We start from the raw sequence: 20614 nt of genomic DNA on the forward strand, positions 1-20614 counted from the left end.
AGAAAGCCTGGCTGGCGAAGGGGCTGCCCAAGCTACGTGGGTGAGAGGGCACGGCGACACGGGGTCCTCACCAGGGCGGAAAAGCTCGAGGTCAGGCTGGGGAGTGGCTTCCCAGAAGGTGAAACCTCTCCCGAAGCCATGAATGCGGCTGGAAGCGGAGACATGTTTTGTAAACACCTGGGGATCCTGCGCGACCCGAACGAAACGAGTCGCGGGCAGGAATTTCCCGAAGACGAGGGGATTTGCAGAGAGACAGATCCAGGCTCAACGCTCGGCTGGATGCTCCACGCTTCCAGCAACGCTGTCCTGGGGAGCAGCCCTGGTACTCCCCGAAGGAGCTGCTCCAGCTGCAGCACCCCAGGAGCACGGAGGTCCTCCTAGGAGCTGGGGAGAGGTTTGGGCTGTGCCCACCCTCCAGCCAAGGTGGAGGATCAAAGCCTGGGATTCAGGCTGATCCCACCAACACGGCATCAGATGACATGGGATGATGGGCACAAACAGTTGCCTGTGTTTTACAGCAGCAAAACATAAGGAAAGCCCCCCAAAAAGTCCTCGATCATGGCCCAAAGTTGGAAACAAGGGATGGAAAGTCCTGGGGGGAGAAGGGGGAGAAGATCCCTGCACAAGGAGTTAAGGTGGCTCCTTGGGTCAGGCTGACCATGCCATGGGAAGTGCCTCCAGACTGGGCTTTCGTAGACCCTGTTTCCATGCCCTGGGCTTGGGGAAGGATCATGGGGACATTAAAGTGTTGGGTGCAAGAAAGGCTCCCTGGAGCTGAGCCTGGCTTAGCTGAATCACAGCCACGCGAGGATCTGCCCTCCCTGGAGAAGAAAGCCACAATAACAGAGAGCTCCCGCTCCGGCAGCGAAGTCCAACCAGAACCAGTAGAACAGCGCAAGTTCAGTGGTAGGACACAAATATTTGATGCTGGGAGTAATTAATCACTGTCCTCTGCGAGACGCTTTGGGTCAAAATGAAAGTTAATCCAGGCAGCGCAATGGCCTTTGTCACCCCTGAACTGTCTCTGGCCCCAGACACCAACGGGCTCCAGGGTCCCACATCTTCACTGCTAAGAAGGATGGACCCACGTCCATCCCAAGGGCTGTTTGAGGGCATGGCATGGGAAAGAAGGAGCTTTAGTTAGTGAGGGACATTTCCAGCATCCCCTTTCCCATGCACTTGATGGTCCATGGTGGTAGGTGGCCCCACAAGCGATGGCCAAGGTGGTCCCAGTCCCATGATCCCCTCTCCTGGGACAACTGCTCCCAGGAAAGGACTATACCTGTGTGAGGAAGTAAGTGCTGGCACAAGTCTCCATCAGCGCTGAACAGACAAAAGTGCCCTGTTAGGCGCTGGCCTGGGTGGTGTTTCCTAAGGGGATAATAGCCGTGGAAGAAGGACTTGCTGTTTTGGAGATTAATTACCTGTGGGAGCAGCGTGGATGAATCACATCCCTCATGGGCTTAGAGCCCCTGGAAATGGCTCATGGCACTTCGAAAACAATGTCATGAATCTTCTAGAGATGAGATTAGGGAGTGGAACAATTATCTCAAAACCTGTTAGTCATGGGAGGCTCCACCGAGCTGGAGGAACAGACTAGGGCAAGGGGAGCACTAGGAAGATGCAGTGCGTCCCCCCGAGGACCTGCGTGAGCAGCCCCAGGAAGGGTGTGGGAGGTGGCTGCGGTCAAACCAGCCCCGCGTCCCCTGAGAAAGGTGAGCTGTAATTAGCAGAACCAGTATGGAAGAGCTCGAGTAGGTCAAAAGGTAATGGGGCTATCGCCAGCGTTTCCTAACAGCGCAGCCAGGCTGGGAGGCACCCTCCGGTGTTGAGCAACGGGAAGATGAACAAGGCCAGGCGCTATCTTCAAGGGAATAGCCACCAAGGTCACCCTAGCCACGCGCCGGCCTTTCTGGGGAGCGGCCAAGGCTGGCAAAGGGTGTTGGTGGTCCGGCCCCACCCCAGCAGAGCTCTTGATGAGAGCACCCACAGAAAGCCCTGACTGTGGCCAACAGAGCACATTGGCCATGGCTATCTACAGCCCATCTTGAGGTGGCCCACAAGAAGGGCATCCCGAGATGATGCGTGAGGAGCTTAGTGCCATGGTCTAGTTGACATGGTGGTGTCAGGGCAATGGTTGGACTCGATGATCCCAGAGGGCTCTTCCAACCTGATTGATTCTGTGATTCTGTGAGCTCTGAAAGGGACGGATGAATGGACTCCCAACGCAGCTCTCAAGGAGATGCATGAATTCACGTTGCAATCTGGGAATGGCCACATCAGCCCTTGCTGAAACACCATCATTGGTACGGACTCTACGTTCTGGCTGTCTCTGTAAAACACCGTATCCCCCACCCTGCTCCCTCGTGCACGCGGCAGCCCTGGCTCGGCCGGTGCGGTGAGGGCCGCTCTCTCTGGAGACCACGTCTTTGGAACACCACCTTTCTCCAAGGGGATTTTTCAAGCCCTGGTGAAGTGCTGGGATGGGGAAGTTTAACAGGGTCCTCTTCAGAGCCCAAGTCTCCTTAGGCTCTGCCTTGTGGCCACCTCCATCAGTTTCACCGACTTCAGTAGCCACAAGCGAGTGGCTTCCTCTGGGAGAGCCCACAGCCACGGTGTTGGGCACATCCCTCCTCTACCTCGCCAGCATTCCCGGCATTCCCCTGCCTGGAAGAGCAGGGCTGCGAACCCAACCGGATCCCACCACCACCACGCCCCGGCAGAACCACCCCAGCCTGTTTGACACCGCGCTTCTGCGGAGCCGCCGCGGTGTTTTCCTGCTGGTACCACAGGGGTTGTCTCCAAGGACGGTGGCACGGGCACTCGCAGCCATTGCCACCGCCACGCCGGGGCTCGCGGGGGCAGCCCGGCTGGCAGAGCCCGGCTCCTCCGGGATTGGAGACCAGGGTTGATCCCAGCGCGCCAAAGCATCTCGCCCTGCACGCGGAGGGCACCGAGGGTCAGCCCTGCGGCGAGAGCCGGCGGCGCTACACAGCACGAAGGGTCGCCGCGTACGGAGCCTTGGTGAAATATTAAAGCAGGCGCTTAATAAAGCGAGCCCGGCGGCAGCGATTACCCCGTGTAATTAACCTGGGGAGGAGAGGACTTTGCCCCCCTCCCCGGAGTGACGCTTGGCGGTAGGGTGGCAGGGTGGCATCCCAACGGCGGGGTGCTGAGCAGGGGTTTGGGGTCACCGGGGGGCCGTTAGCCCCACGTCACAGGGGGTTCATTCACACCCACCCACCTGGTCCAGGCACCCAGAGAGACCCGAGCGTGGCTGGCCCAGGTGCCAGGAGCCCGGTGGCACGTGGCCCAGCGCCCACGTGGTGCTGCCCCGGCAGACAAGCAGGTCCTGGGGGCAGCACCCTGGGAGGGGGGACAGCGATGGAGGGGTGGCCCTGGGGGGAGGCCGTGCCCTGTGCTCCCCGCCGTCCCAGCGGGGTGTGGGCACTGGTGGCACTGGGTCTGGCACTGGCAGCGGGCAGGGCCAGCACTGCTGCTTCCTGCCATGAAGCTCTGCCTGGCACGGGCACCGAGCCAAGCCGTGCCGGGCTGAACCCTGCCAAGCCACGCCGTGCTGAGCTGTGCTGAACTGAGCTGAGCTGAACCGAGCTGTGCCAAGCTGTGCCTACCCAGGTGGCATGGTGTCCCGAGCTGCACTGAACCGAGCCAAGCTGAGCTGTGCTGTAGGTGGCATGGCATCTTCAGCCGTGCTGAACCAAGTCGAGCCAGGCTGAACTGGGCTGAGCTGGGCTGTGTCAAGCCGAGCTGTGCCAAGCGGAGCTGAACCGAGCTTAGTCAAGCTGAGCTGTGCCTGCTTAGGTGGCATGATGGCCTGAGCCACGCTGAACTGAGCCGAGCTGAGATGAGCCATGCCTACCTAGGTGGCACAATGTCCTGAGCTGTGCTGAACTGAGCTGAGCTGAGCTATGCTGAGCCGAGCAGCACCAAGCCAAGCCATGCCTCCCTAGGTGGCATGACATCCTGAGCCATGCTGAACTGAGTCGAGCTGAGCCATGCCAAGCCATTGCTGAGCTGAGCTGTGCCTACGTAGGTGGCACAATATCCCGAGCCCTGCTGAGCGGAGCCAAGCTGAGCCATGCCGTGTTGAGCTATGCCTACATAGGTGGCACAACGTCCCGAGCTGTGCTGAGCTGAGCCAGGCTGAGCTGTGTTGAGCTGAGCCATGCTGAGCTGAACCATGCCAAGCTGAGCTGAGCTGTGCCTGCATAGGTGGCACAATGTCCCAAGCCAAGCTGTGCCGAGCTGAGCCGTGCCTACTTAGGTGCCACAATGTCCTGAGCTGGGCTAAGCTAAGCCAAGCTGAGCTGCGCCAAGCTCAGCCATGCCGAGTTGAGCTGTGCCTGCCTAGGAGGCACAGTGTCCTGAGCCGTGCTGAGCTGAGCAGAGCCAGGCTGAGCTGTGCCTACCTAGGTGGCATGATGTCCCAAGCCCTGCTGAACCAAGCCAAGCTGAGCCATGCTGAGCTGAGCTGAGCTGAGCTGTGCCTACCTAGGTGGCACAATATCCCAAGCCGGGCTGAGATGAGCTGAGCCGAGCCGAGCCGTGCCGAGCTGAGCCGTGCCTACCTAGGTGACACAATGTCCCGAACCGCGCTGAGCCGAGCCGCAGGCAGCACGGTGTCCTTCCGGGCTCTGCGCCGCCGGCCCCAGCCCCGCTCCGCGGCGGGATGCCGGCAGGGCGCCGGCGGTGTCCCGGTGATGTCCCGGCGGGGTCCCGGCGATGTCCCTGCGGGGTCCCGGTGATGTCCCGGCGGGGTCCCGGCGGGTGCCGGCGATGTCCCTGCGGGGTCCCGGTGATGTCCCGGCGGGGTCTCTGCGGGGTCCCGGTGGGGTCCCGGCGGGGTCCCGGCGATGTACCTGCGGGGTCCCGGCGGGGTCCCGATGATGTCCCGGCGGGGTCCCGGTGATGTCCCGGTGATGTCCCGGCGGGGTCCCGGCGATGTCCCGGCGGGGTCCCGGCGGGTGCCGGCGGTGCCCGGTGCCCCGGCGCGGATCCTTTCGCCTCCCATTGGCGGGGCCGGGCGCGGCACCGCCTCCCCCCCCCCCCTCCCCTTTCCCGGCGGGGCGGTTATAAAGGGGCGCGGCGGGGCCGGGCGCGGCGGCAGCGGCGGGGCCGGGCCCGGGATGGAGCCGGGGCTGGAGCGCTGGGCGCACGGCGCGCTGTGGGCGGCGCTGGCCGGCAGCCTGGCGCTGCGGGCGGCGCGGCGGGCTCTGGGGCCGGGCCGGGGGCTGCTGCTGCCGCTGGCCGCGCTGGCCGCGCTGCAGGGCGTGTGCCGCGCCTGCCTGCCGCCGCCCCTGGGGCTGGCCCTGGCCGCCGCCGCCGCCGCGCTGCTCCTGTGGCGGGCGGCGCCCCGCACGCTGCTGCCGGTGGCGGGCAGAGCCGTCCTGGTCACAGGTGAGTGCGGGGCACACGGCCCCCGACGGCCCCCGCCGCGGGGCCGGGCTGAGCGGGGCATCCCCGGTGCCGCCAGCCCACCCGGCCATCCTCCTCCTCCTCCTCTACGTCCAAGCAGAACTGGCCGGGCTGGACCTGCCCGTGGCCCTGCCCTCCAGCACGGGGGCTTTAGGGAGTTGTGTCGGCCCCCGGCGAGCGGCTCCGTGACTCGGGCATCGGCCACCGGTCGCAGGGAGCCGCTGCCCTTGAAGGCCAGGAGATGGGATGGGACACGCGGTGGGGCTGGCGCAGAGCCGGGCCGCTGGTGTGGGAGCACCTCGGCGGGCCGAGGGCTGGCCTCTCCTCCCCTCTGGAGCCACGCGTGTTCTTAGAAAGCTGCTCGTGGCATCTCTAGAGGCTGCCCAGGGCTGAGCACCACTGCTTCACCCAGAGCACTGTCCCAGGAGCTGCCGAAGGCAAGCGAGGCTGTTCCCCCTCTTTGCGAGCACATCCCTGGGAACGGCTGTTCTGCTGCTGTCCAGCTCCTCCTTGGGCTGCCTCCATGGAGAACGTGGCTCTGCAGGGGATGTGCTGAGCTCCCAGCCCAGGCTTCCAGCTCAATCTCTTTGGGATATCTTGGCGTGCAAGTGCTTTCCCTTTTCCTCCCTCCTGGCAGTGGGACAGGAGGACGATGAAGGTATCTGGAGGCAGCAGGTGCTTTGCTATGAGCCGACAGCAGCAGACATGTGGTGAGGAGGAAGCGCTGGAGCCAGGGTGGTTGTTGCCATAGGTGTGCAGGGAGGGTGCGGAGGGAAGGGAAACCCATGGGCATGACCTCGGTGGTGCTCCTGAGGACGGGAACCTGCGTCCTGGGGGGAATGTCTGGGCTGGACTTGGAGACCCTCAAGTTGGTGAAGGGGGTTTGTGTGTTTCCTAGAAAATCGGGTCTTGTGATGAGCACTTGCTTGGAGGAGAGGTGAGAGCCAGGTCCCCTGTCCAGCTCGAAGAGCTCTGTGGCGCCGGTGGGAAGCGGAGGGAGGTCTCTCCGGAGGAGGAAGCTTGGAGGAGCAAGGCAATGGATGAATGAATGATTCAACTGAGTGAAGGTCAAAGCCGCGGCAGGGCAGGGCTGCCTGGGGAGGACACGTCTAACAGCCGCGCGCTTGCAGGTGCCCTGTGGCACGCCGGGTCAAGCCAGCCCTGGCTCTGGCATTGCCTGTATAATTAGTGAGTCAGTGGCTGGAACAAGGTGTTCTTGCCGTGGTTGCGTTGAGGTGACACCTCTGCAGCTCTGGCGTGTTTGCTCTCGGCTGTAAATACTTGGTGGTTTTACAGGTTCGAGGCGCAGCCCGCGGTGCGGGATCGGCGTTCCCTCGCCGCTGCTCCAGCAGGTGCCTGCCGAGGGGCAGATGCGAGAGCTGCTCCGCCTGGGACGGCATCCCTCGCTTGGGTATTTGCATAGTAATTAGCCTGATTCTTTTGCAGATTAATTCCAGACACCTCCTGGCGACTGGATATTGAGTCGCCGCTGGTGTCTCCTGCGGGAGCAGCCAGGGAGGATCAGCACAGGAGCAGCCTTCTCTTGGAGAAAGGCAGCCTGGCCTTCCTCCTCTTGTCCGTGGGAAGCAAATGTGGCAGAGGGAGAAGCGCAGAGTTGGGTGCCTGGGGATGCTGGACATCAGTGAAGGTGTGCGAGGTCGGGGACAGGGCTTCTGCCATGCTGGAGGGCATGTTGGACCCTGCAGGTCAACCGAGAAATGCAATAAAGACCCTCCTGATGTCTGCTATGGAGCAGCGCAGGTCTCAGCCTAAAAAACTTCGGGCATCGTTTCCTCTTTTATATACTCGGCCGCTGGCTTAATCCTGCAGCAGGGAGTTGCACAGGTTCAGTGATGGAGCAAGGGAAGGTGGCTGTGGTGCTGTTGTATCTCCTGGCCAAGGTGTCCCAGCTCTTCCAGCTGCCTCTTCTGCCAGACCTCCTGGGAGTTGAGCTCTGTATGTGATGCTCCAACCCCACGTTCTGGTCTGGATATCACTGGCTAATCAAAACTTAGTTTATGGGAGGGGGTTGAAGGAAAACTAACCCTGCAGCTCAGTGGGAAAGGAGCAGAGCAGAAGTGGAGCCTCTGCAGAGCAAAGCTGCTGACCCTGCGGTAGCAGCGGGGACTAAAGGTCGTGGCGTTTCCCATCGGTTGTAGGTTTGCATTTCAGGTATCGCACAGGGGGCTGGGGTTTGGCCAGAGCAGGGATGGTCAGCTGCCTGCTGCCCGAGGGGAGCCAGGAATGCTGTGGTCTCCCATGGTGCATCCTCTGGGCTAGCAAAGTAGGTGGCCGCTAGTCCCTGTGGTGCCGTGTTTATCCGTGGCTGTGACCTCGAGGCTTTTGCTCTGCATCCTGATGGTCCGGCGTCTCCAGGAGCGTGGCTGGGGTGTGGGGGGGTGAGGAAAGTGTTAATCCTGCCTTCCTGGGGGAGGTCACAGCTGTGTTCGGTGAGGAGGAGAATGCCCTCCTGTGCAGCCTGGGCTGGGAGAGGTCAGCCCTGGGAGGACCGGCAGGATGAGGAGGGGAGCAGAGATCAGCTGGGAGGGAGACAGAAGCCATCTCCACCCTGCCCTTGATGTGCTGTCCTGAGCCTGCCCGGGAGCCCAAACCTGCCCCGAAGACGAGCCCATGGTCTGGCACAGGCTTTGGCCAAGCATGGGAAGCTGCAGGGACCCCAGCACGGGGTGGGCAGGCTGCAGGGTAGTGAGACGGGGCATCCCTCCCCTCCGGCGTGCGGTCGGGGCACCCCGGGGTGCTGATGCTGGTGGCATATATCTGGAATCGATACAAAAGTGCTCCAGCCTCTGCAGCCTGTGTCAGGGTGATGGTCTGCGAGAGCAGCCTTGGAGGGAGGTGATGAACGGCCGTTGCTTGGCCTCTCCAGATCCAGACCGACAGCACTTCACGCAAGGTTTGGGTTTGACCTGAATCACTTTAGACGTGAGCCTAGACCATCCTTCGGTCCTTGTGGCCTTAGTGGATGCCTGTGAAATTCGGTGAGTCCACGGGAACTGCTCGACACGGCTGGGTTTAGGTGGTGGAGGGATGGCTGTGAGCACCCCGGGGCTCTGGCGCAGCTGCGAGCCCCTCGCTGTTGCGTAGCTCTGCCGTGTGCCACTGCTTGGGGTGGGGTTTTTGACAGCAGCTGATTGCCCAATTAATCGCAGATCCTGAAAAAGGACCGAATGCAAACCAGCCCATAGACCCCACCTGCCTGCAGGGTTTTGCCAGAGCAGAGGGAAGACGTGAGCTGTGTTGCAAGGTATCGATTCTTACACTTTGCTCGGATGAGAAGTCGAAAGTAGTGAATCGTTGCTCTGTGTGTGAAGGCTGCACCTGAATTCCACAGCTCTGAAATAACCCAAAGCCACAGGACTGCTGCCTGGGGGAGGTAATTCGGGTCTCTTGCATCCTTGTTCCTCCTTGGAGGAGCCTACAAAACCAGGAGGCACCTGCAGACCTGTCTGTCCCCTGACAAATCATCTTGGTGAACAAAACCACTTGGCAGGGCAGGCTGCTCCGGCCCCAAACCTGCCACGGCCTCCTCTCTTCTCCTCCTTCCTCGCTGCAGGGGCAGCCCGCTCTTCCTGGTGAGGCTCCCTTGTTACCATCTCATGCCCCATTAACCAGCTGAAACGGGTCAGAGCTTCGGAGCGCGTTCAAGGTTAACGGAGGTTTTTGCAACTTGATCGTAGCCGAGCAGAGCTTCCGCATTTCCCATGGACTCGACAGATGTTGAAGCATCTGGTGAGCGCGGCAGGACGGAGTGATTCAATCCAGATGTCGGGATTCTCGCTGTTCTGCCGCGAAGGTGAATTGCTTTTCTTGGTAGAAGAGCAGCATCACTCCCGTCCTGACTTTGATACTCTCTTAGACCCGTTTTGCAGCTAAACTGGGTGATGGAGAGATGTCAGGGGTCCAGGATTTGGGGCTGGCTCTGGGATGGGCACCTCTGCTCCAGGGCATGGCTGGAGCACCAGCACGGCACGATCACAGCCTGTATTGGGTGCTGAGCCTGCCAGCAGCCCCACGATGAGTAAAGCTTCATGCAGAGACCCTATAGCTCTCCACAGGTGACTTCCACTCTGCTTCTGGAGCTGGTGAGCCAGGTCAGAGATACCCGGGGTCTTCTCCAGGCTAAAAATCAGCTCGTTCCCTGGAACTGCTCTGTTCTTTCCAGGATCTGTTAAAAATTAACTGCTCCTCCGAGCTGAGAGCGGGGGTCAGGACCAAAACCAAACACCCAAACTCCAACCCTGGTGCACAAGCAATCCCTTGCCTACGTAAAGAAAAAAAATCCAACGTTTAATTTATGGGGTTTGCTGCTGGTTTGTGGGAGCAGAGCAGGAAAGCTGCTTTCTCTGCCTCTCTTTGCAGGGCTGAAACTCTCCCCCCCCGCCTTCTTTGTCAGCAGCAAAACCCTCCGTGGTTTTGGGATTCTTCTTCCCCTCACTAGGTTTCTTCAGAAATAGACACCTACCCCTGTTTAGATATCTACACTCAGCTTTTTCCTCACTTATCTATTCAATAAGCACTTCTGAAGCCCACTAACAACACAAACCTGTTGGGGTGGGGGGGTTTTTTTTAGCGCCGTTACCAAAAAACGATGAGCACAGCTAATTAGGGAGGGAAAGCGCACAGGAGTTGCACTCTGTGGGAGAATGGAGGTGGTAGAGAAACCCAAGCTGGCTTGATTAGCGCTCGGGGTTACGCGGGGACATGAGAGCAACAAAGCGTCGACTTCCCTGCAGAAATGAGATTGTCAGATGGGAACGAATGCTTCGGAAGGAGAGAAGTGGAGGCAGTTGCTGCCCTCTGGTCCAATGAGCTGCGCATCTGTAGTGAGCTCTGGGATTGTGTTACCCACTGGTGAGTCTGGCTTCCCCTCCAGCCAGGAGCTGCTTACGGGAGAGCCGCTGTGATGCTTTGCTACTGGTAGCACGGGAATGGTGGCCATGCCCAACTGGGGTTTTGCTTGAGTGGGGATGGGGTGGGGGGAGTCTTCAAGGTGCCTGCAAGGTGGAAAGTGCCCAAGCCTGTTGCCCTCATGCTGTCGGTGTGTTGCTATAGGTATAGTTTGGGACTTTTTTTTTAACCTTGCCCAGTATATCATGGAATCATTGTGGTTGGGAAGGACCTTTAAGATCAACAAGTCCAACCATTAACCCAGCACTGCCAAAGCCACCACTAACCCATGTCCCTCAGCACCACATCTACACGGCTTTTAAATCCCCCCAGGGATGGGGACTCCACCACTGCCCTGGGCAGCCTGTGCCAGCGCTTGACAACCCTTTTGGGGAAGAAATTGTCCCTGATCTCCAATCTAAACCTCCCCTGGAACAACTTGAGGCCATTTCCTCTTGTTCTGTCACTTTTTAGCTGGGAGAAGAGACTGACCCCCACCTACACCCTCCTTTCAGGCAGTTGTAGAGAGCGAGAAGGTCTCCCCTCAGCCTCCTTTTCTCCAGGCTAAACCCCCCCAGGTCCCTCAGCCGCTCCTCATCACACTTGTGTTCCAGACCCTTCACCACCTTCATTGCCCTTCTCTGGACTCGCTCCAGCACCTCAAGGTCTTTCTTGTAGTGAGGGGCCCAAAACTACACCCAGGATTCAAGATGCCTGTCACTTTCTTCTCCAATTCCCCCTGGCTACTAGGGTGTGTACCCACTGTTTCTAATCCCTGTTCTTCTGTCCCAGTGTGTGCTTCCACACGCAATGTATCACCTCTGCTTCCTCCTCCCCTGGAGAGCTGCCAGCCCCTGAGCTTTATCAGCTTTCCTCTTGGGAGCTGCCTTCCCCATCGCACGTGGTGCTGTCCTGGGATTTGCTGGCTCTAAGGCTGTAATCCTGAAAAGCAGTTTTTTGGCTTTACAGGCTTTGTGGTGGCGTGGCCTCTTGCTGGGTGGCTGACCCTGGGGAGCCAGATGGTGGGTGCTCCCCAGACAGGCTGGGGATGGACAGAAGGGATGGGCTGGTGAGCTGAGGTCCTGGAGGAGGTGCCTGCCCTGATGTCTTCTGCAGAAGCTTTAAATGTCTGGCCTCTCCTTTCAAGCCTTTCTTCTGATGGTGGTGATCTTCTCATGCTGGGTCTCTCAGCTTCCACCAGATGTACCCTTGAGCAGATTTGTGATATCTTCCTACCCTCTTTCTCCACTCCGGTGGTCATACTCCAATTCAGCATAAACATCATGCCATGCACACCTGCTTCTCATAACCCTGTCCAAAGACATCATGACCAATGCTTGCTCCTCTCCAGGCTCCCAGTTACCAAGTGGGGACAAGCCCTAGAACCTGGGGTGTGCACTCATCCCATGGTGACTTCTTTCCCCTCTTCAGCTGGTGTGCCTGGGTCAGCATGACTATGTCCACATCAGCCTGGAGGGCCACCTTCGTGTAGTTGGGGAAAATGCACCAAAATAGACTTTTGATACTCAAAATCTGACTCTGAAGAGCTGGTGGGAGCTGCAGGTGGAACTACAGACGGGGCTGGTGTGGCTTGAGGTGGCCTTGGGGGTACAACTGTTAGCCTGGCGATCTAAACAGCTCAATGTGGTTCAAAAGCTCTCTTGACTGAAGCTCAACTGGTGCTCGCTCAAGCGAGCTGAGCTTCTAAAAAAAAAAAACCAAACCCCTGAGCTCCACACGGATCTGCAAGAGAAAATGCAGTTGGTGCAACCGCAGAGCCCATCGTGATGTGGGGATGGGCATGGCTTAACACCTATTCTCCTGCTTGCCAGGGCTTGTGGTGTGTAGTGGGAGTTTATTCTTCTGACAAATGAGTAATGAGATGGCACCTTATAAGCAAAGTAGAATTTAATCACCAAAATCCCCCTGAACTGCTACCACTCCATCGAAACCACCGTAGCTTTGTTGTGGTGCTGCAAACTGAGCTGCTTAACATCATGATCCCCTGGGCTTGCTCTGGAGCCACTGCTTGGTTGGCACTGCCCCGGCCTGGCTTTGTCCCTGCTGGCCCTGTGTGTCTCAGCCCTTGTGGCTTGTCCACCTCCCCGGTGTGGTGGGTAGAGGCAGTTCAGGGCTCTTCCATGGCTGACCTGACCCATCATGTGGCCAGAGGTTCTCCTGGTCCTGCGGTGGCTGTGGTGCTTTGCTGTCCTGGCTGGAAACAACTTCCCTGAGATGTCCTGGGGTGGTGAGGGCTTGTGGTGGTCCACATAGAAGAGCTGGTCTTCCCTTCTGCTTGTGGTTGGCTTAGCCCTGCCCGTAGCAGACCTTAGGCATGACCTTCTGCCTCTCCTCGCTGGCTCCTGTGGCCTGATGTGTTATCACATGTGAGAGATGGATGTGGGGCATGGTTGGTGTTTCCCCAGCCTGCTGGGAGTCCCTGGGGAGCCCTTTTGCAGCCCAGGGATGCTCCCTAGCAGCTGCCCCAGCCATGGCTTTGCTGCCACGACCTCGTTCCTTGGGAGCATCTTCAGTGCTGCGTCTTCAGTGCCATGGTCTAGTTGACATGGGGGTGTCAGGGCGATGGTTGGACTCGATGATCCCAGAGGGCTCTTCCAACCTGATGGATTGATTGATGCATTGATTGATTGATTGATTGAGTCCCGGCTGTGGCTGGTGGAGCTTTCTGGCTCCCCAGCCTGGGTCCCACCTGGCATCTCCCTCTCCATGAGCCCAGGCAGACGCGTTACCGGCATCGACACCAATCCTGGGGCCATGAGTGTCCGTCCCTGGGCCACGGGTGTCCTTCCCAGCGACAGCTCTCGCTGATGGATGGCTCTCGCGGCTCGTCGGCGCCGTGTTCCCGGTTCGCCGTGTTCCCTCTGAAGGTGATTATTAACCCGGTTGTCGCCGCAGCTCTTCACAGCTTCCTCTTCTTGGTAGGGGAGAACATCCATCCATCCCAGCTCAGCTCTTAGGTACATGCTGTGCCCTTTCCCAGGCGATGGCCGTGTGTCTTCTCCTGCTCATCCCTGCCCATGGGGAGCTCGAATCCTTAACACAAGAGTCTGGTTGCTCCCTTTGGGGAGTCCATCTCCCCTCGGTGGAGACGGCAGCTGCTGAAGATTCCAGCTGCTGCCCAGCTTTGTCGGGGAGGGGATAAGGCATCTAGGTGGCTTTTCGTGACAGTGATGGGGAGGGCTGCGGCTCCCCACGCTGATTTATGTCACGGCTGCTCTTGTGCCGTTGGGTCCCCAATATTGACGCACCGGAGCTGGCGCCTGCTCCTGAGAAACAGGCTTTAATTCAGGAGCCGTGGGCACATCTGCGCCAGCCTCGGGGCTCCTCGGCATCTCTGTCCAGCTGCTTTGGGTTGTCTAGACAGAAAATCTGATTTTCCCCCTTCTCTTTGGGTTGTTAAGTGAAAGAGATCTCCCCGGGCGGAGGTGACGGCGTGTGAGGCTTCAGCAGCACCCGGCTAATCCCTTGTAATTCACACCATCTGGTCCCCACCTGGGGAGGGGGTCGGGTCACCCCCGTACCCCCTGCCGTGATGGGCATCCCCGGCTCTGCCTCCTGCCGTGGTCCACGGGCCTCCTTGGGGGGCTGGGTCATCCCTGAAGGTGTTTAATTTAATTTAAGTAGTCTCGTGGCTTCCCAAAACCGGGTGCTGAGGACCAGAGGCAGCAGCAGCATCACCGGGGCTGCTGCCACCTCCTGCCACCCCGGGCATGGGGGGCTCCGTGGGGAGCGGGGACACCCTGGCACGGCATGCTGTCGCGTGAGCCAGGGTGCGGTTTCCTGTTGACAGTGATGCCACTGGCTGCGGTGGGATGGGGTGGGGGGGTGCTGGTGCCCCTGCCCAGCCCCGCTCTCCTGGCAGGACCTCGGCTTTTTTGCTCCCCGAACCCCTTTTGGGGTGTCCCATCCCCTCTGGTGGCACCGTCCCTGCTGCATCATGGCCACCCCATTCGGTGCCACCTCGCCCTGGGTTTCCTCATCCGCAGGGTGCTCCCGGGATGGAGCCGGGATGGTGGTTCCCAAGCAGCCGAGCCAGGATCAGTCCCCGCTACGCCCACTCAGGAGCCCAGCGGAGCCTCCCCACGGTGCGGCCGGGCTCGGCCCCGTCCCACGCGCTGGAGGAGCTGGATCCAAGGTGGCGACGGTGAAGCCGGGGCCAGAAGGCAACACCTCCGAGCAAAATGTCAGCCGTGTTTAGCTTGGCACCCCGGGCAGGATTTGAGCTGGAGCCTGTGGAAACAAGCAGCTCAGCGCGTTAATCCACTCAGCCTCGCACCCCGGCTCCCCTCCGGCTGCCAGCGTCCTCCAGCCCCGCGCCGGCCCAGAGGCTGGTGACAGTGGTGACAGCCACTTGGCGAGGCATCTCAGACAGGGTGCCCCACTGCCCGCCCTTACCCACCCTGCCAGGGCTGACCCCGGGGCAGCTGGTCCTTCCAAGGGATGCTCAGGCCTGGGGCAACCCCTCGCCAGCTTCCACGCAGGGGTCCCGGGCTGGGGTGGCCATGGAGGGAGCAGCTCCCGGGGAGCTGCCGCTGCGCCCGGGCACCCACCAGGCTCTGGGCAGCTTTGCAGCCACACGGGGCGTCTTCAGCCGAGCTGCACCGCTGGCCACTGAGGTTTGCAGGTCTGTGCTGGTCCTCTCCTGTCGTGCGTGGCTCAGGGATGAGGATGCTTGGCTTGTGGCTTGGGGATGAGGATGCTTGGCTTGTGGCTCAGGGATGAGGATGCTTGGCTTGTGGCTTGGGGATGAAGATGCATGGTGTGTGGCTCAGGGATGAGGATGCTCGGCCCATGGTTTGAGGATGAAGATGCATGGCTTGCAGCTCCGTGGCTCAGGGATGAGGATGCAAAGCTCATGGTTAAGGGTGAGGATGCTTGGCTTATGGTTTGGGGATGAGGATGCATGGCTTGTAGCTCCACAGCTCAGGGATGAGGATGAGGATGCAGAGCTCATGGTTGAGGGTAAGGATGCACTGCTTGTGGTTTGGGGATGAGGATGCTCAGCTTGTGGCTTGGAGATGAAGAGGCACAGTGCATGGTTCAGGGATGAGGGTGCACATCTCCTGGCTTGGGGGATGAGGATGCTCAGCTCATGGGTTGGGGATGAGGAAGCACGGCTTGCAGCTCAGGGATGAGTATGATCACGTTGTGGCTCAGGGATGAGGATGCACGGCTTGTAGCTCCATGGTTTGGGGATGAGGACGCACAGCTCGTGGCTGAGGGTGAGGACGCACAGCTCGTGGCTCAGGGATGAGGACGCACAGCTCACAGCTCCGGTGGGGAAGCTGCTGCTGCGTTGCATCGGGGTGAGCGCCGTGGCCCTGTGCCACCAGCCCTCCGTCACGTACCACAGTGGGCGCAGGGGCAGGGGGTGGTTGTGCTTTGGCAGCTGCCCTCAGCAAACGGCGGCGTTGATTTGAGCACGTGTCGGTGCGCGGCAGCCTTGGTGCCGGCTGCGGGAGCAGCGCGAATCCCTGAGACAGCAAAACCCGGTGCTGCGCCTGACTCACCCCAAAGAAATGTGTCTGCACCGAGCGGGGACCGCGGCTTCAGCCGGCGGCGTGTGAGCCCAGCCGGGCTCCTGGCAGCGACGAGGCACGAGCAGTGCCCACCCCACCACGACCTTGCCTCACCGGTGAGGGGCATCTCCGGGCGGTGGGCACGCGATGCTGCGCGGCTGGTCCTGGGTGGGTGGGAGGGCACCACAACGGCGATGCCAGCAGCCAAATCTTTGTGCTTGCTCGAGATAGGTAAAGCCGGGGCTCATCGTGCCAAAATCCCATGCAGCAAAAGCCCCCGGCTGCTGGCCCGGGGCCCGTGGCGGGGGTGCGATGGGGGCCCTCCTTCGCCGCGCTCCCTATGCCCGGCTTCTCCTGCGCTCGGTCCCACCGCGGTCCCTCCCGCCGGCACGGATGTGAAGCCGGTTGGCGAGCCGGGAGCTGGGGCTGGGAGGGAGCTGGCGCCGGCATCGCCTCGTGATGCAGCATCCTCGAGGGCCACGCAGACTGGCCGGCTCCAGAGCTCCCGGCATGGCCAGTGGCTCGTGCGCCGGTAGCCACGAGGAGTGAGCGTGGCCCTGGGCGAGCTGCCATGCTTTGGGGCCACGTGTTACGGTCCCAGAGGGTTTAATTCTCCCTCCCTGCGCTCTTGGCCGGGAAGCTGAGCAGCAACAGAGACCTTAAATAACACCAGAGCACCCTCGCCCTCCTGGCCCCGCGCCTCCCCCCAGCCTCCCAGGAGGGGCTGGGTTATTTTTTTTCTGTGAATAAATTAAAACTTCCGAAACAAACCTTCCGACCGCCCCGCTCCTCTAAGGCAAAACAAACCCTGCCTGGCTCGGCCGGCACGCGGCCGTGTTTGCTCCCAGCTTGCCCAAAACAAGCCGGCAAGCCTGGCTCGCTGGCCTTTTTGGGCTGTTTCCCGGTGTTTTGAGGCTCGGGGAGCTTCGTGTTTGGACTGGAAGCTTTTCTTGCCAGCTGGGGCGGGAGCAGCGCAGGTAACCGTGTCCCGGCAGGGTGCTGGCTGCGGCACAGCGAGCACTTTTCTTTTTTAAACCTTATCTTTATTGCAGTTTTCTCCTGCTCTGTTGGGAAAGGCGAAATGCGCCTTTATCTGGCAGCACAACCTGCTCCCATGGAGGGGAGAGGCGGGTGTGCTGCGCCGGCAGCCCGCGGCACCTTCAGCATCCCCTGCAGCACCAGGGGTGATGCTGGGGTGATGCTGGGGTGATGCTGGGGGTGATGATGGAGTGATGTCGGGGTGATGCCAGGGTGATGCTGGGGGGTGATGCTGGGGTGATGCCAGGATGATACTGGGGTGATGCCGGGGTGATGTGGGGGGTGATGCCGAGCCAGCCCAGCATACACCCATGCTGGGTGCTGGGTGGCTCTGCTGGGAAAGGGCAGTCCCTGCAGCCCCTTCCTGCCAGCTGAGCACCTCCAGGGCGTTGTTATCACTCTGGGTTCTGGCCAGGGGCTTTATTACGGGGTTTCTGACGCAGCAATAAAGTAAAGCCGAGCTGGGGACCGGCCCGCAGATGGCTTATCCAGCACCCTGATCCCAGCCTGGGGGTGTGGAAGCAGGGAGCTGAGGGGGGCAGCTGGTCCCCATGCCCACCCCAGGGCTGGTGCGAAGGGTGCCAGGAGGGGTCTGGGGTCTCGTGGGGGCCCGTGGAGCGAGTGGCAGTGCCCAGGGCCACCGTTGCGTCCACCCCAGGTGCCAGATAGGGCTCTTTCTCAGGGATGTCCTAAGGAGCACCCAAGGGTGCCAGGGCCACGGGGCTGTCCCCGCAGCACTCCCCTGTTAATGGTTAATGGGGCCGGGCAGCGGCGCGGTGCCCGCGCTATCAGCGCTGCCATCGGCCCCGGGAACAGCCTGTACCTTGCTGCCGCTGTTTGTTTGCGTCCCGGCCGCTCCGCCCTGGCCACCGGCCCTGCGACACCCAGCTCCCGCCCGGGCTGTCCCCCGGCCACCCACACCGTGGCTTTGCGGGTGACGGTGCCCCTGCTTGAGCTGGGATGGAGGAGATGAGGCCGGGCCCGGGCACGGCAGCACCCAGTGCTCCCCAGCGTGGGCCATCCCCATCGGGTGCTCCCTTGGAGGGTGCGGGGTGGCAGGAGCAGGGCGGGATCCCTCTTCTTTTTCTCCCCCTTTTTGATCCTCCTGGCACCCCAGCCAGGCGAGGGGGTGCTCTGCCTCTCTGCCACTGTTTCTGGGAGGTGAAAAGCGCTTCGGGGAAAGGCAGCATCTCCCACGGAGCCCTGTGCCAGCGCCCAGCGGTGCCCCAGGGAGCTTTTGGAGGACGTTTCGGGGGTGATGGCTCCCGCCCCGCATCGCTGCCGGGCTCTGGGCCATGCCATGCCCGTGCTGTTACCTGCACCTCGCATCAGAGAGGCGCTCGGGGCGATGGGGTTGCAGATAAGGGAGTGTTTTCTTCCTCCCGTGTGCGATAAGAGAGAAAACAGCAGCTCCGCGACCTGCGAACGCCCCAGGGCAAGGTCACATCCCCGGCGGGTCTGGAACCAGAGTGGGGTGACGAGTCCCGAGCAGGGGACTGGTGCTGGGGGGGGTTTGGACCCTGGGGATGGAGAGGGAGAGCTGGGAGGTCCCTGGGGGCTGGGGACTGGCCGCTGCAGGGCTCCTCTGGGCTCTTGCAGGCTGCGACTCGGGCTTCGGGCAGGCAACGGCGCGGCACTTGGACACCCTGGGCTTTCGGGTGTTCGCCAGCGTGCTGGACCCGCAGGGGCCCGGCGCCCAGGAGCTGCGCAGGAGCTGCTCGCCCAGGCTGACGCTGCTGCAGATGGACCTGACCAAGCCGGAGGACATCCAGCGCGTCCTGCAGCACATCCAGGCCCACACCAACAGCACAGGTTGGAGCCCTTGGCACCCCCTCCGGGACCCCGCACAGCTCCCCAGAACCTCAGCTCGCAGCCAGCGCGGCACTGCCAAGCCTCTGCATGCCCCCGCCCCACGAGCTGCAGCCCCGGGGGCACTGCGCCGCCAGCCTCTGCTAACGGGGCTTGTCCCGGGGCACCCCGCAATTCCCCTGCGTGTCCCCCACGAGCTGGGGAGCCCCAGGGTGGGGGGGGTCCCCCATTCGGGTCACCTTTTCAAGCATCCCATCCCCGCAGGGCTCTGGGGCCTGGTGAACAACGCCGGCTTCAACGACACCATCGCCGACGCCGAGCTCTCGCCGCTGGGCAAGTTTCGCACCTGCATGGAGGTGAACTTCTTCGGGTCGCTGGAGCTCACCAAGGGGCTGCTGCCCCTGCTCCGCTCCGCCGGCGGCCGCATCGTCACTGTGAGCAGCCCCGCGGGTGAGCAGCCTTTGCCTTCAGCCACCCCCCCGGCACCCTGAGACTGGGCGTGGGTCGAGCATCCCCATGGTGTGGCACAGCTCCCACCCTCCCTGGGCACCTCCCTGGCACCCCGAGCCCTTTCCTTGTGCAGTGGCCGGGAGTGCAGCCCTATGCAAGCCCTCCCCGTCCCTGCCTGCCCCTGGTCACGCAGGCAGCTGCCTGCCACCCCGCTCACTCATCCTTTGGCTCCTGCAAGGTGACCTGCCCTTCCCCTGCCTGGCAGCCTACGGGGCCTCGAAGGCAGCCCTCAGCCTGCTCATGGACACCTTCCGCAGCGAGCTCCAGCCTTGGGGCGTCAAAGTCAGCATCATCCTGCCGGGCTACTATAAAACAGGTAAGAGGGTTGGCACCCGCTCACTGCCTGCACCCACGGGTAAAGGGCAGGTACCTCAGGGGGGGCAGAAGAGATGGTGATGGTCAGGATGCAGCTTCTGAGCATCCCCTGGGGATGGTGGCCATCCTGTGGCCTTTGGGCTGTGGCTGGGGAGAGGCAGGGTCAGGATCAAGTCCTGTCAGCAGATCCTCTGCCACCGAACCAGCTCAGCCACTTTTATGGCAGCGCCGTCCCCATTGCAGGCAGGGTCCGAGACCTCAGGTCCAGTCCTGGGCTATGAAGAGCCTCCATGGTCCTCTCACCCGTGCAGATCTCTGCCAGGGTTTCAGCAGAACCTTCCCAGGAGGCTGGGAGGGGACTGGGGGCTGCTGGTGCCCGTGCCAGGGGCTGGAGGAGGGGGGGGGCCACGCAGCTCACTGGGTGGGGGGGCGCGTCCTTGCAGGGACGACGTGCGACCCTGCCTTCTGGAACCTGCAGAAGCAGCGGCTGGTGGCCAGCCTGCCCCGGGAGCTGCTGCAAGCTTACGGCGAGGACTACGTGGAGGAGATCAATCGCCAGTTCATCCAGTTCATGAAGGTGGCGGTGGAGGACCTGAGCGCGGTGGTGAACAGCATCACGGACGGGCTCCTGGCTGCCAACCCAGCCGTGCGCTACTACCCAGGGCAGGGCCTTGGGCTCATGTATTTCATACACCGCTACCTGCCCTATTTCGTCCGAGACTTGTTCTTAAAAGGATTCTTCATCAACCCCAAGCTGCCCCGGGCGCTGCGGCGAGAGCACCACGACGCCGCCAAGAAGGCCTGACCTCGGCTCGCACGCGGCCGCGGGGCAGGCGCGAGCCTCCTCCCGGGACCTCCAGGCACACCGGCCCCCGGGCGCGTGCGCAGCCGCCCCCATCGCCCTCCCGCCCCGCGGGGGAACAACCAGCACCAGACGTTCCGAACCAAATCGCTTTCCCCAATCAGGCAGACGCAGATCTATTTTCTATCGTGCCAGAATCAACGTTTTCTAGAGACCTTGTTTTTGTATTTTTGCTAACCGGGCATCCTCCGAGGGG

At 61.4% G+C, this 20614-nt stretch overlaps 1 protein-coding gene across 1 annotated transcript; it reads left to right on the plus strand.

The window, feature by feature from the left end:
* Window positions 1-5147: 5147 nt before the first annotated feature.
* HSD11B2 (hydroxysteroid 11-beta dehydrogenase 2) lies at window positions 5148-20361 on the plus strand. Its single transcript, XM_068411581.1, has 5 exons — window positions 5148-5418; window positions 18522-18734; window positions 18996-19181; window positions 19420-19557; window positions 20000-20361. The coding sequence occupies exons 1-5, from the start codon at window positions 5148-5150 to the stop codon at window positions 20359-20361; spliced, it is 1170 nt and encodes a 389-aa protein (XP_068267682.1).
* Window positions 20362-20614: the final 253 nt, after the last annotated feature.

This window comes from Nyctibius grandis, chromosome 12 (genome assembly GCF_013368605.1).
Source record: "Nyctibius grandis isolate bNycGra1 chromosome 12, bNycGra1.pri, whole genome shotgun sequence".
In the NCBI taxonomy this organism is placed as follows: domain Eukaryota; kingdom Metazoa; phylum Chordata; class Aves; order Nyctibiiformes; family Nyctibiidae; genus Nyctibius; species Nyctibius grandis.